The sequence below is a fragment of the Carassius auratus genome, chromosome 26 (genome assembly GCF_003368295.1).
Source record: "Carassius auratus strain Wakin chromosome 26, ASM336829v1, whole genome shotgun sequence".
Taxonomy (NCBI): Eukaryota; Metazoa; Chordata; class Actinopteri; order Cypriniformes; family Cyprinidae; genus Carassius; species Carassius auratus.
Window position 1 is genome coordinate 6,384,229 of NC_039268.1, and position 12,547 is coordinate 6,396,775.

General features: G+C 36.7%; 1 protein-coding gene across 1 annotated transcript; it reads left to right on the forward strand.

Annotated features, from left to right (window-relative positions):
* The first annotated feature begins 3,930 nt into the window (after window positions 1-3,930).
* casp3a (caspase 3, apoptosis-related cysteine peptidase a) lies at window positions 3,931-11,393 on the forward strand. The gene is made up of 7 exons (XM_026203855.1): window positions 3,931-4,043; window positions 4,597-4,815; window positions 5,633-5,775; window positions 6,481-6,609; window positions 9,337-9,512; window positions 9,651-9,759; window positions 10,165-11,393. Exons 2-7 carry the CDS (start codon window positions 4,772-4,774, stop codon window positions 10,392-10,394), a joined length of 831 nt encoding a protein of 276 aa, XP_026059640.1. The 5' UTR covers window positions 3,931-4,043; window positions 4,597-4,771; the 3' UTR covers window positions 10,395-11,393.
* Window positions 11,394-12,547: the final 1,154 nt, after the last annotated feature.

Below are 12,547 nucleotides of genomic sequence, written 5' to 3' on the forward strand. Positions count from 1 at the left end.
AAAAAAAATTACTTGAAAAGCCATAGCAATTAGTTCCCAGGAATTTCCTTTAAGATTACAGTAAATTTTTAACAGTGTTAACTAGACAACTGCATATATGTATAAGTAAAAATTATATATATATATATATATATATATATATATATATATATATATATATATATATATATATATATATATATATATATATATATATATATATATATATATATATGACGTGATATTCAGCCAAGTATGGTGACCCATACTCAGAATTTGTGCTCTGCATTTAACCCATCCGAAATGCACACACACAGAGCAGTGAACAAACACACACACTGTGAACACACACCCAGAGCAGTGGGCAGCCATTTATGCTGCAGCGCCCAGGGAGCAGTTGGGGGTTCAGTGCCTTGCTCAAGGGCACCTAAGTCGTGGTACTGAAGGTGGAGAGAGATCTGTACATCCACTCCCCCCACCAACAAATCCTGCCAGCCCAGGACTCAAACTCACAACCTTTCAATTGGGAGTCTGACTCTCTAACCATTAGGCCATGACTTCCTTTATACATACACACACACACACATATACATATACATATATATACATATACATATGCATATATACATATACATATATACACACACACACACACATATACATATATACACACACACACACACACACATACATATATACACACACACACACACACACACACACACACACACACACATATATATATATATATATATATATATATATATATATATATATATATATTATGTAGCTATTCTCACATTGTAGCCTACTTATCCTCTAGGCATCAATGTTATGCACAAAGCCTATTTATATTTTATAGTTATGCATTTGTCAGACAATATTTTTATCCAAAGCAACATCAAATTCAAGGTAGCCTTTAGCCTACATTTTATTAGTTCATGCATTCCCTGGGAATCAAAGAAAGTGGAATTGTTAATGCCATTAACTACAACAATGCATTTATGCTTTTACAACTAAATTGATTACAATGTGTCAAATTAATATGAACTAAATATAAATCTTGTATAATGTGAATAATATAATAGTTATTCCACTGTGTTTTATAAACAGCTAATTGCTGCACACTAATTGTTGCCTTTCAGAGATTTTTTTTTTTTTCTGGATAACCTGTCTTACCACCACCAACCCTCTACACTCTACACAATAATGGAAGTGGAAGAAATGTTGTGCTCATCATCTAAGAAGAAAGAGTATGTAGACCTCACTCCAGTCATGGGGAATAGTGGAGGCCCCGCAAGGAGCACCTGTTACCCCTCAGTACCAACAGGGAGAGCTTGTGCCTGCCAGGACCCCTGAGGAAGACCAAGAGGAAGTACCTCTGCCAGGCTCATTCCCTGAAGCGGTACTAGTGTCCACCTTGGGCCAAGAGGAAGCACCAGTGCCTATCTTGTCCCCTGAGGAAGTGCTGGTGGCAGATGGGTCCCTGCATGGAGCACTGGTGCCTGCCAGGCAGCAACTGAAGGGAAAACTAAAAATGAGAAAACATGAGACTTTATCTAACAAGGGATGCCATCTTGACACCCTTGCCACTAAGGCCCCCAAAGGGACCACCAACAAGGCCTTACAATCTCCGAAAGGAGCGCCAATCCCTGCTTAATCCCCTGGAGAAGCACCTGTTCCCATCAGGTCCCCAGAGGAAGCCCCGGTGCTCGCCTCAGCCCAAGTGGAAGCCACAGTGCCTAAAGAAACACCAGTGGCCTCCTCGCCTCAAGAGGAAGAATCTGTTTCCACCTCATCCCTTGAAAAAGCCCTCATAGCAGATGGGTGCCCACAGGGAGCACCTGTGCCTGCCAGACACCGATTTAGGGGGAAATGAACGTCTCAGAAAATATGAGACTTTTCTAAAAAGCGATGTCATCTTGACACCCTTGCCCCTAAGGCCCCCAAAGGGACCATCACCAAAGCCTGCTAAGACTCCAAAAGGAGCAGCAGTGCCTGCCTCATCCATGGGGGAAGTACCTGTGCTCTCCTTATCCCCAAAGAAAGGGCCTGTGCCTCATGCCAAGGGAACCACAAGTTGTCCACTGCAACTGCTGAAGAAGTACTTGTTCCTGCCAGGTCCTCAGAGAAAGCAGCGGTGCCTGCCTCGTCCCAGGAGGGAGCATCTCTGACCACTGCATCCTCAAAGGAAGCACCAATGCCTGCCATATCCCTCGAGAGATCACCAGGACTCTCTGTGTCTCTACAGGGAGCAACCAAATCCACTCTAAAGAGACCATGCCCATGGAGCACTGGAGATTTGGTAAGTTCCTCCCGTCTTTCATTTTTACTTTTCAGATACATTAAATAAATAAAGAACATCTCTATTTCAAATCCTTCTTATTAATTTTCATTAGAAATTGTGTTTCGATTTTGTCTCTCATTTCACCAACCCATTACAAGATGTTCTCCGTTCTTTCAACGGGACAATGCAGATGTTGCTCCGTACAAGAAAATCTAAAATAAATAAATAAATAATTTATATATATATATATATATATATATATATATATATATATATATATATATACACATACAGTACAGACCAAAAGTTTGGACACACCTTCTCATTCAAAGAGTTTTCTTTATTTTCATGACTATGAAGATTGTAGATTCACGCTGAAGGCATCAAAACTATGAATTAACACAGGTGGAATCATATATGGAATTATATACATAGAAAAAAGTGTGAAACAACTGAAAATATGTCATATTCTAGGTTCTTCAAAGTAGCCATCTTTTGCTTTGATTGCTGCTTTGTACACTCTTGTCATTCTCTTGATGAGCTTCAAGAGGTGGTCACCTGAAATGATCTTCCAACAGTCTTGAAGGAGTTCCCCGAGAGATTTTTAGCACTTGTTGGCCCTTTTGCCTTCAGTCTGCGGTCCAGCTCACCCTAAACCATCTCGATTGGGTTCATTGACCCCATCACTCTCCTTCTTGGTCAAATAGCCCTTGATGCCTTCAGTGTGACTCTACAATTTTCATAGTCATGAAAATAAAGAACACTTTTTGAATGAGAAGGTGTGTCCAAACTTTTGGTCTGTACTGTATATATATATATATATATATATATATACATATACATATATTAGGGGTGGCACGGTTCAACTTTTTCACGATTCGGTTTGTTTCACGGTTTTGGAGTCACGGTTTTCGGTACAGTTCGGTATGTGCTATGTTTATGGAAAAACTATACTTTCTAATAAAAATAGAAGAAGAATATTCTATCCAACTACAAGCAACAGCACACATAAATACAATAGAGTAAAGAAACAAACAATAAACAGTGATTTTCAGTTTTGTTTTTGTTTTTTTTGGCAGGTCTAGCATAAGTTTTTAGGTACAGAAATTTAATAAAGTAGTCAAATGTAAAACAGCATTGCATTTTGGACTATATACATTAAAGATTATTCTTTATTAAAGTTATAAAAGCTTTTTAATCCACAGTGAATGGTTTGTCCAGGGTATTTTTAATTTATTTTTATTATTTATTTTTATGGCTATTGTTGTAATGTCTGGGAATCCAGAATGCGCATCCATCAGCAGAAACGTATATTAACTGCTATTTTTTTAGCAAACCACATTACAGATGCTTTGGATTTCAGTTGAACCGCGGTCCCAGCGCGTACCGGATCGTTTGTGGTGAACCGAACCGTACGGTTTTTTTTTTCAGCGAACCATGCCACCCCCAATATATATATATATTACAGTTTTTGTGGTTCAGGGTCAAATTTCTAAAATGACAATGACGTGTTTCCAGAGCCATTGTCTTTTTTTTAATGCAAACATCAAATGTTTGTTTGCCTTAGTGGGTAAATGAGTCTATTTCAAAGGCTCCTGTTGTTCATGTGTAGGAAGCCATTTATCCAGCAGAGGGCGATATTGTAGCGCAATAGACTAAAGGATTCGAGTTAATGTTTAGCCTGTTTAGTACACTTCCTGGATGCTTAGTTACCGCTGTGTCATCGGAATCCTTTACATTGCAAGCTTCCACTAACAGGATATTTTTCACGAATTTGGTAAGCTTCGACTTTATTGTTTTCAAACGTTTAAGTTTTAAGTGTTGTGTTTTATCAATCTTTACTTGTTGTCCGTTTTAAAAATTCACAAGCAGACAAAGAAACGCCATGAAGACGGATGCATAGCTTTAATATTTTTTTACAGATATTAAATTGACACTTTGCATTGCAATAAACACTTTAATTCACTTGTGCACTCGAGTAATTAATTAGATAAACATTCAGAGTTCTCAAATGTGTTACTGTGTTAATCCAGCATTAGCAGGGCACGTTAGAACTTGACCTTCCTTTACAGTGGCTGTGTTCTAAAACCTCCAGAGTCCACACCTAGAGTAGAGCGCGTGGCTGAGCGCTGTGTGTACTCGCTTGTTTGGAACACTATCTAGAAAGACTGCTCACGAGGTTTTGACACACAGCCATTATGTGAGTTATCTACAGCTGTAAGATGTCTTGCTGGTTCTCATTTTGCTCTTTTTTTTTTTTTTCACAGCACAGCTGTTAAAGGGTGGCTATGACATAGTAATGTGTGGTGTGTTTTTGTCTTCTCGTGCAGCTTCTCATTGGCTCATCGACAACAACAGCAGAATCATCCATCCGGCGTGCGGGCGTGGTTATCATTCTGCCGCGAGCCTGTTATAACGCGCTATACGTCTCCAGTTACACTTCGAACAGCTCCCAAGAGAGACGATTTTCTTATCTTAAAAAGAGTCATCGTTAAACGTTTGGAGATGAACGGAGACTGTGTGGACGCGCGGCGCCAGGACACAACAGAGTAAGATGATCTTGACGACTGTTGCTATGCATCTTTCCAAAGTGATTGACAGTTCAGAACAGTATTCAGTTCATTATCACTTGCTCTTCTTTTTTTACCATGTTGTTAACATATGTAAACGCACTTGTTCCTGCTTGTTTATAGCATTTAAGCCTAATGACATGAATTTAACCTTTATTATTTATATTAACATGTGTGACCTCGGACCACAAAGCCAGTCATGAAGGTCTTTTTTAATTATACATAATGTGAAAGCTGAATAAATAACTTTTCCGTTGATGTATAGTTTGTTTGGATGGGATACAATATTTGGCCAAATTAAGTCCTTAGCAATGCATATTACAGAACAAAAATAGTTTTGATACATTTTATATTCTAATGATTTTTGGCATTAAAAAAAAAAAAGAAAAATCTTACATTTTGACCCATAATTTGTTGGCTATTTCTACAAATATACTCATGCTTTTTTACACTGGTTTTGTGGTCCAGGGTCACACATTATATTTAGTCCATAAACTTCCATAAACATTACAGTCCAAAATTTAAAAATTAAAGAACAGGCCCACACAAATCGGTCTACCTATTAATCTGTCATATTAAATAGAGCTTAACCCTTTGATGCACAATATGGGTCTAAAATTACCCGACTAAGTTTATATTTTCTATATCTTCGCAAGAAATATATTTCATCATTCAAAATTCCTCAATTAACTGTTATTTGGGCATCACAAATCATTATTTTTTTTATTTTTCACAAGGATTTTCATAACTTGTGAATCAAAGGGTTAATATTCCTGAATGTAATCTGTTTGTCCAGTCCTGGTAAGGATGGGGCATCAGGAGCACAGGCCATGGAGGTTGATGCTAAAGCCCAGTCACATGCCTTCAGATACAGTCTGAACTACCCCAGCATTGGACACTGCATCATCATCAATAACAAGAACTTTGATCACAGGACAGGTAACTCTTGTTTTGTGCTGTTGAAGGTGTTGTTTTTTTAAAAGTTGTCAGTTTGAATGCTCATCAAACTCAGATGATTGTTTAAATGCATTTACCTTATGAAACGAATGGTGATCAGAATAGACTCAGGGATGGCAGGGATGTACCAATATCAAAATTCTTGCTGATACAGATGATTGTTATTTTGATCATGGATTATAATTCTTAAATGGCCAGTATTAAATATTGTTGATTGAATCCAATAATAGCCTATAGCATAATAAATTCATAAGCATTTTTTTTGTAGGATAGTCATTTTTAACTGGAAGCACCACACATGTAACAAGGATGGTAAAAAAAAGTACCATAATTCTCAAACATTTTGTATTTACACCCTTGGTGAGCAAAGTTTTAGAAAATGCAATAACATTATATAGCATTTGTGGGATTTAGAAAATACAGTCTGGGTTAAAAATGACCAGATCACAACAATATGATATAAAATAAATATTAATACATGATCCTGGTGAAGTGAAGTAACAGCATTATAATTGGAAGTATAAAAGACAGATATTAGTTTGGGGTCCTGCTATATCTATCTATTTTTTCACTATTATCATTATGTCATGAAAATATTATGCAGTATTGTGCATATTTGTCATGCACATTTTTTAATGTGCTTTTTTTTTTGTAGTCATGTAGTAACCTGTTCTTAACTTCTTTCAGGCATGAACCAACGGAACGGTACTGATGTAGATGCAGGAAATGTAATGAATGTGTTTCGGAAGCTGGGATACACTGTGAAAGTCTACAATGATCAGACAGTTGCACAGATTATGCAGGTTTTAACTGCAGGTATGGTGCTTTCAAATAAATTCTTGTATTTTGTTTCTTAGCACTTTGACGCCGTATCAGTCTATGAATCTTAAAGTGCCCCTATTATGGGTAATGAAAGGTTAAAATTTTGGTTTTGGGTGTCACTAAGAACAGTATTACTTGCTTGTAAGGTCAAAAAATATTTTTATAGTCTTATAATATGCATTTATTTTTACCTTACTTGCTCAATCACTCCCAAATGAATCACTAAATGGTTCATTTTTCCAACCCCCTTCTTTGCGTGACGCTACTCTGTGGTGATTGGTCCGATTGGTCTTATTTTCATTTCATCATCAGGGCTCGGCATTAATGTTTGTCCACTTGCCCGGGACAAGTGGATTTTGTGAAGGGGCAAGTGAAAGAGAATTTTATTTGCCCGACCGGACAAGTAACCTAATCAAAATGTTAATAACAAACAATAACTGGGGCAGCACCAAAACTTGGGCGAGAATGATTCTGATTTGATTACTTTCAGTGTAAACGGTCACTAATAACAGATAATGAATTGCCAGTATCGAGGTCGCGTCAGTTGAGGCTCATGCAGCCGGTCTGACTCGCGGAGAAATCAAATATTCTGTATAATATATACAACATCACATGACCAGGAGTGACGGTTTCCCGACATTAAGCTTGATTGCAAATGTGATATTGATTTTATACAATTTTAGTTAAATAAACAAGTAATATTAACTGACTTATATTTTAGACACATTATGGATCATTTTTGCTCCATTTCAAACTAAATTTGTTTCTAAGCAAAGCCACAGCAGAACAGTTGCGCATCTCCGAGCAACACGCAACAGTCTTTCGTTACTAAATTATTCATTTTTGAATGAGTCAATGAATCAGTGAGCCATTTACTTGCTTTATTTATTGAATGAAACAGCCGTTTGAATGAATTGGTTGAACCAATGATTCACTCATTAAGACAGTAACTTGCCACCACTTACTGGTGGTTTAATTTAATATTTAAAAGTATCATTGCATTTTTCCAACATTTCAAATATCTGTCAAAAAGCAAAACATTAATCTAATAACATTATTTATGCTTTTGGACAGACAAAATTTTGTTGATACTGATTTCATTTGAATAGTTACAACCATATAGTGTCTTATTATTCTAACTTAATGTATTGATAAAATGTAAGAATTTGACGTAAATGGAGACATGTACATTTAATCAGTTTAGGTAAATATTGTCCTTCATAAAGTTAAAAAAGTGTAACAGCAGTCAATTTAAGTTAAATATCAAAAATATAATACCTGATAGAGCTCTGATGAGACCGCTTCAGAATAAATTAAATTTTTGCCAAAAAAAAAAAAGTTCCCCCCTGGACAAGTAACTGTTTTACTCAGACAAGTGAAGGACTGATTCACTTGTCCGAAGGACAAGCTCCTGTCAAAGCATAATGTTGTGCCCTGATCATGTCTGTAATGCCTGATAAAGCTGTTTTTTGTGCAGGGCTGTATTGTGTACAGTGTTACCGGGGAAACCACTATTTGTATTGCTCCAAAAGCAGCACCTTTCATTCAGACCAATATGAAAATAAATGGGCTGGCAATATGCTTATGTTTCATGTAGATGTCAACATGAAACGGCTCGAGATTCATTTGAAAAATGACTAATTTCAATGATTCAGAATTGACTCTTTCTTTTGAGAGACAAAAACTTTATACAAATGCACTTTTTCAGATTTAAAACTTTGCAGGATGTTTTCATTGACTTAGAGCTGTGTTACACACTGCATGAAAGGTAATTTTTAAAAATCCATAATAGAGGCACTTTGAAATCCCCAAAATGCCTGTTGTTGAGATGAGGCCTTAAGTAAGGGATAATGCACGGCTAGCTGTGCATTAAACAGTTTAATGCACAGCTAGCTGTGCATTATTCTGCTTATACCATGGTCATTATCCAGCATTGACAATTTAAAGCTGTTAATTATATTTTCAGCGCAATGTTTGACCAGAAAGGTAAAAATTACAGTTTTTTTATATCTCGTTAGCTCTAGCATTCTGTCCACTTCAAATCAGACTGAGAGATGAATTAGTGCAGTAAGATCACGGTTATTTGAATGAATTATAGCATTTAATCTGTAATTATCAATCGATTGATTGAGAGAGAGAGTGTGTGTTACTTGCATCTATGCATCTTTCTACAAAAAAAGCTGTGTTTAGTCACTTCAGAAACAGTCATTTTACCTCCTTGTTGCTGAGGAGGTAGGATATAATGTAGCAATGTATTATCAAGGCTATTTTATTAAAGCCGTGGGGCAGTGTTGACAACAAGTGTGCGGCACGCAATCTGTGATCTCCCTCCAACCTCTCTTTCATTTAAAAAGGTCTTAAAAAGTCTTAAATTTAACTTCTCACATCTGTAGAAACCCTGCACTCTGTTTTTGTGTGGGTTTGGGTGCATCAATTAAAGCCACGCAATAATATAGAATGATGAATAAACTAACTTGGAACTACCTGTGCATTAAACGTTTTAATGCATACCTGCCAGCCAATCAGAATTTATTCAGACAGACCGTGGTATAAATAATTATTAAAGTTTAACTATGCTTGTTGATAATTAAAAACGGTCTGTTGGTGTTATAAATGAAATATTATCAAATTACACTGAATCAGTTGCCTGTACCCAGGTGTTATGGTAGTTCTTAATTATACTTTTTTTTGTATACATGGCTGTTTGTTTTTCTATCCCAGTTGCCCATGATGACCACAGACGTTGTGCTTCGTTAGTGTGTGTAATGCTCAGTCATGGAGATGAGGGAGTGTTTTACGGCACTGATACTTCTGTGGAGCTCAAGACCTTAACCAGCCTTTTCAGAGGAGACCGCTGCCCATCACTAGTGGGAAAACCGAAACTTTTCTTCATACAGGTACATCCAGATTATCTGCTGCTGTTATATGTTTGTGCATTAAAATGAGTGAGTTTTTTTCTGGGTTGATGTTTATAACAAGCTGGCTTGGAGTGCTTGTTTCCACTCTTGAGATGTATGATGGTTTTGTTTATTTAGGCTTGTAGAGGTACAGAACTTGATCCTGGTGTGGAGGCTGACAGCTCCGATAGTTCTATGAGGATTCCTGTGGAGGCAGACTTCCTCTATGCCTACTCTACGGCACCAGGTACAGAACCATGCAAACCACACAAACACTTCCTGTGAATATCAAATAAAATAATCACGAAAAGTTTGAAGTCGTTAAGATTAAAAAAAAAAAAAAAAGTCTGATACACTTATTCAGAAAGGACATTTTCTTTTCCAAATAAAAGCTGTCCTGTTGAACTTTGTATCAATTAAAGAATCTGGAAAAAATGCATCACAGTTTCCACCAGGAGTGTGCGATATATATCGTCTTTGATAATAGCGTAATTTAGGGCATGCACGATTCTGAATGAATTGAGAATCACAATTTTTTTTTGGTCTCATATAGAGATGTGTGTTATTTACTGAGAAAATCCTAATGAAGATTATTTTAATACTTCACATGTCAAGTGAGGTTTTTTCTTAATGGGTTTCTTTCCTCTTTCAGGTTACTACTCCTGGAGAAACACCATGACTGGTTCTTGGTTCATTCAGTCCCTTTGTGAAATGATGACTAAGTATGGCAGAGAACTAGAGCTCATGCAGATCATGACCAGGGTCAACCATAAAGTGGCACTCGAATTTGAGTCAACCTCCAACCAGCCTGTCTTTGACGCTAAGAAACAAATCCCCTGCATTGTCTCGATGCTCACCAAAGAGATGTACTTCACTGCTTGAAGGGACAAGGGAACTATAAGCGATTCTTGTATTTCAGTTATTCTGTAAACGCAGCTATAGGATATAGATTTAGGGATGAGTTTAAGACTCTTTTTTTCACAGTAGCATTTGCTGGTCATGCTCACTTAGGAATTTCTCTGTCTCAGGAGTGGTGTTATGGTTCTTATTGGGATTTACAATACTGTATGTGAAAGCAGGTACTCAGGTTTTTATTTACCTTGTGACTAAATACCATTTTGCCTCTGGGTTTCTAATTAAAATATAATAATGAACGATCACCAGTGGCAGGAGAGGTTGGGATTTCTAAAAATTACATTAATCAGGGACTTTTATAGGCTATTGCACTAGTCTGACTGTTGAAATGGGAATCATAATTTGGCATTCAATTGTTGAGATTATCTTAATCGAAGCAAAGACAGTGTGCTAATTTAACGTGAAAAAGCAAAGAACAACAATCAGAACTATTCCCAAGTGCCTGTCAGTGAACCATGTGAACAGATTTTGGTGCTACTTCTGAAATGTCATGTGTAGGTTTCCATTAGGACACAAAGCATTTTTTTTTTTTTTTTTTTACTGTATTGGTGACATCTAGTCCATACCTAAAGAAAGAGAAAAAAAGGAAAAAAAAATTGACAGCTATGGATTTACACTGAAGTCTAGGGGCTAAACAACTAAAAAAAAAAAACACAGTAGTATTTAGTATTAGACATTATATTTAATCTGGACTGTCTCTTCAAGATGATTATGTAAAGCATGATAGCATTAGTCACCTGAGAAAAGTCACATAGAATTCTTTCGGTTAAGGTCATGCATGCATTGTGTGTTTAAGATGTTCCTAATGTACGCATAAAAAAAAAAACAACAACATTGTTCACGTTTATTGTACAATCACGTTTACTATACATATATGCTTTTTTGTGTATAAGCCAGTGCTCTTGTACGTATTTTAACAGCTCTGTAGTGTTCTGTATGATAATACATATTTCACTGAGATTCTGAGTAGGTGTTTCATTAAGACTGAATATTGAGTATATATTTAACACACAATTAAGAACATTTTCTATTAATCGACTGATGATTGGAGACTATAAAAATGTATTTCCAGCGGATAGTTGCATCTATAATGGGTGTTTGTTGGTTACTAATATCTTTAATATATTTAGGTAGGTTGGGAAATGTTTTCTATGACAAAAAAAAAAGTGTTTAGAACACTGACTGCCAGTGAGACTAGTTTCTTGAATTTCAAGATGGGTGTTTGTATTTAGAAAGCTTGTTCAGGTGTATCAATATAGCCGTGGGGTGTATTCCAGAAAGTAGGGTTGACTTACCGTGAACTGAACCCTGAACTCTCGGTTGATTAACCCCAAACCTTGCTTACTCGAGGTATGTGGTTCCAAAAACGCGTCCGTGAGTAACTTAAGTTCATTTAACTCAGAGTATGTTCCTGGTTAAAACTCAAGACATTCTCAACAGAGCGACGAATCGACGAGTCACTATAGAAACAGACATGAACAAAAAAAAAAGCTCCAATCTGTTTCTTTCTTCTTCTTTTGTTCATTGGTTGTTTACATACTTAGTGCATATCGCCACCTAATGGCTGTGCAATATTTTTTTTTTCATTTAAAGCTGCAGTAGGTAACTTTTGTAAAAATATTTTTTTTTACACATTTGTTAAACCTGTCATTATGTCGTGACAGTAGAATATGAGACAGATAATCTGTAAAAAAAAATCAAGCTCCTCTGGCTCCTCCCAGTGGTCCTATTGCCATTTGCAGAAAGTCATCCGCTCCCGGTAAGAAATCAACCAATCAGAGCTGCAGTCCGTAACTTTGTTTGTGTTCAAAATGTAGAAAAATGTTTATAATAAGCGAGTACACCATGAATCCATTTTCCAAACCGTGTTTTTAGCTTGTCCTGAATCACTAGGGTGCACCTATAATAAGTGTTTATATTCGGACTATTTTAGATTGCTTCGGGGGTACCGCGGCGGAGTAACCCAGTACCTTTATAATTCTTCATAGACATAAACAGAGAGAAGTAGTTCCGGCCACGATGTTCTTCCACAAGACGCAAGCAGTTCTGTTTATTAACCGCTAGAGCGTCAAAAGTTACCTTCCACAGCTTTAATCTTTAATCGTTGAGAATGTGAATTA

What these genes read in the sequence shown, in the direction of transcription:
- casp3a (XM_026203855.1), top strand. Translation starts at nt 4,772, where the DNA reads ATGAACGGAGACTGTGTGGACGCGCGGCGCCAGGACACAACAGA. An exon ending in GAACTTTGATCACAGGACAG is followed by an intron (nt 5,776 to 6,480) that starts GTAACTCTTGTT and finishes AACTTCTTTCAG; the next exon opens with GCATGAACCAACGGAACGGT. An exon ending in TGCCTACTCTACGGCACCAG is followed by an intron (nt 9,760 to 10,164) that starts GTACAGAACCAT and finishes TTCCTCTTTCAG; the next exon opens with GTTACTACTCCTGGAGAAAC.